General features: G+C 58.7%; 1 protein-coding gene across 1 annotated transcript in view; it reads left to right on the top strand.

Moving 5' to 3' along the window:
• Window positions 1–1,142, top strand: part of MYOM2 (myomesin 2) — a 103,160-nt gene that overhangs the window by 81,424 nt on the left and 20,594 nt on the right. Inside the window, exon 36 of the mRNA XM_023526072.1 lies at window positions 193–341. Within this exon, the coding sequence (XP_023381840.1) occupies window positions 193–341 (149 nt within the window). The remainder of the gene's footprint in view (window positions 1–192; window positions 342–1,142) is intronic.

Genomic DNA, 1,142 nt, shown 5'->3' on the forward strand with positions numbered 1-1,142 from the left:
GGCACTGTGCCTGGCACGGCAAGTCCTCCGGTAAACACACGTTCGGGTCCCCGCCCCTCACGCGTCCGGAAGGTCAGCTACACGTGAGGCAGAGCGGTCAGTTCCACCGAAACGCGGCGGGGCGACAGAGGAGCGTGAAACGCGGGCGGTGGCTGGACGGGCGGCCGCGGTCGGGTCACGCTGTCCCCCCAGACGCCGGGGTTTGGGCCGCGGGACCAGCTGCGCGCCGCGTCCTCCTCGCTGTCCCTGTGCCGGCAGCAGGTGTCCCTCACGGTCCGCGGCGTCCAGGATCTGAAGCAAAGCGGCTCCACACCCGGCACGGTGCAGACATCGGACGCATGGCCGTTTTTCGTTCTCAGGCTTGACATTAGGTTGGACGGGCAGGGAGGTCTTGCGTGGGCCATAGCGAACCCCCTCTCTGCCGTTACCTCTGTTTCTCTGGGGCCCCCTGACCGATGCCCACACACCCCGACATCTTGTCACCCTTCCCCGCAGCCCGTTTCAGGGTTCAGCTCCGCGTCCCCGCACAGACTTTCTCGTCATTTGAATCCCTGCCGCACAGTTAGTTCCAGTGGAGAAGAAAATCATCTGGCTCTTTGTTTTATCCCCAAGGTCTAACGCGCGATTAGACATCAACACTTCCTGAATGGCTGAGCAACGCGAAGGATGCAAAAATGCAAAATGTGACTCTGCTTGAAGAACTTATAATCTTTGTGTGAAAAACACACAAATAGAAAATGATTAAAAGACACCACCAGACAATACAACGCTGATTGTCTATGTGAGTTTATTATTTGTTGACCTAGGTGTGAACTCCCAGGCAGAAACCGGGCACGTTTTCCACTCCAAGTCCAGCATGGGGGGGTGGTGTCGGCACAGGGGAGAGGTCCGGGAGGTGGGGGGGGTGGCACCTCTGGGCTGAGAGAGAGGCCGTGGCGAGGGCCCCTTGGCATCAATGAAGTTTGCAGGTTTGAGGCTGGGTGGAGTTGGGTGCAGCCTGGCCAGGGACGATGCACCCCATGAGCACCTGGTGGCAAAGCTGAGCTTGGTTCACAGGCGAGAAGGCACCGCAGCCGGTTGCTCAGCGAGAGAGACGCGTGAAGACAGTATCCAATCTAGTGATTCTAATGATGGTTTATTTC

This window comes from Pteropus vampyrus, unplaced genomic scaffold (genome assembly GCF_000151845.1).
Source record: "Pteropus vampyrus isolate Shadow unplaced genomic scaffold, Pvam_2.0 Scaffold690, whole genome shotgun sequence".
NCBI lineage: Eukaryota > Metazoa > Chordata > Mammalia > Chiroptera > Pteropodidae > Pteropus > Pteropus vampyrus.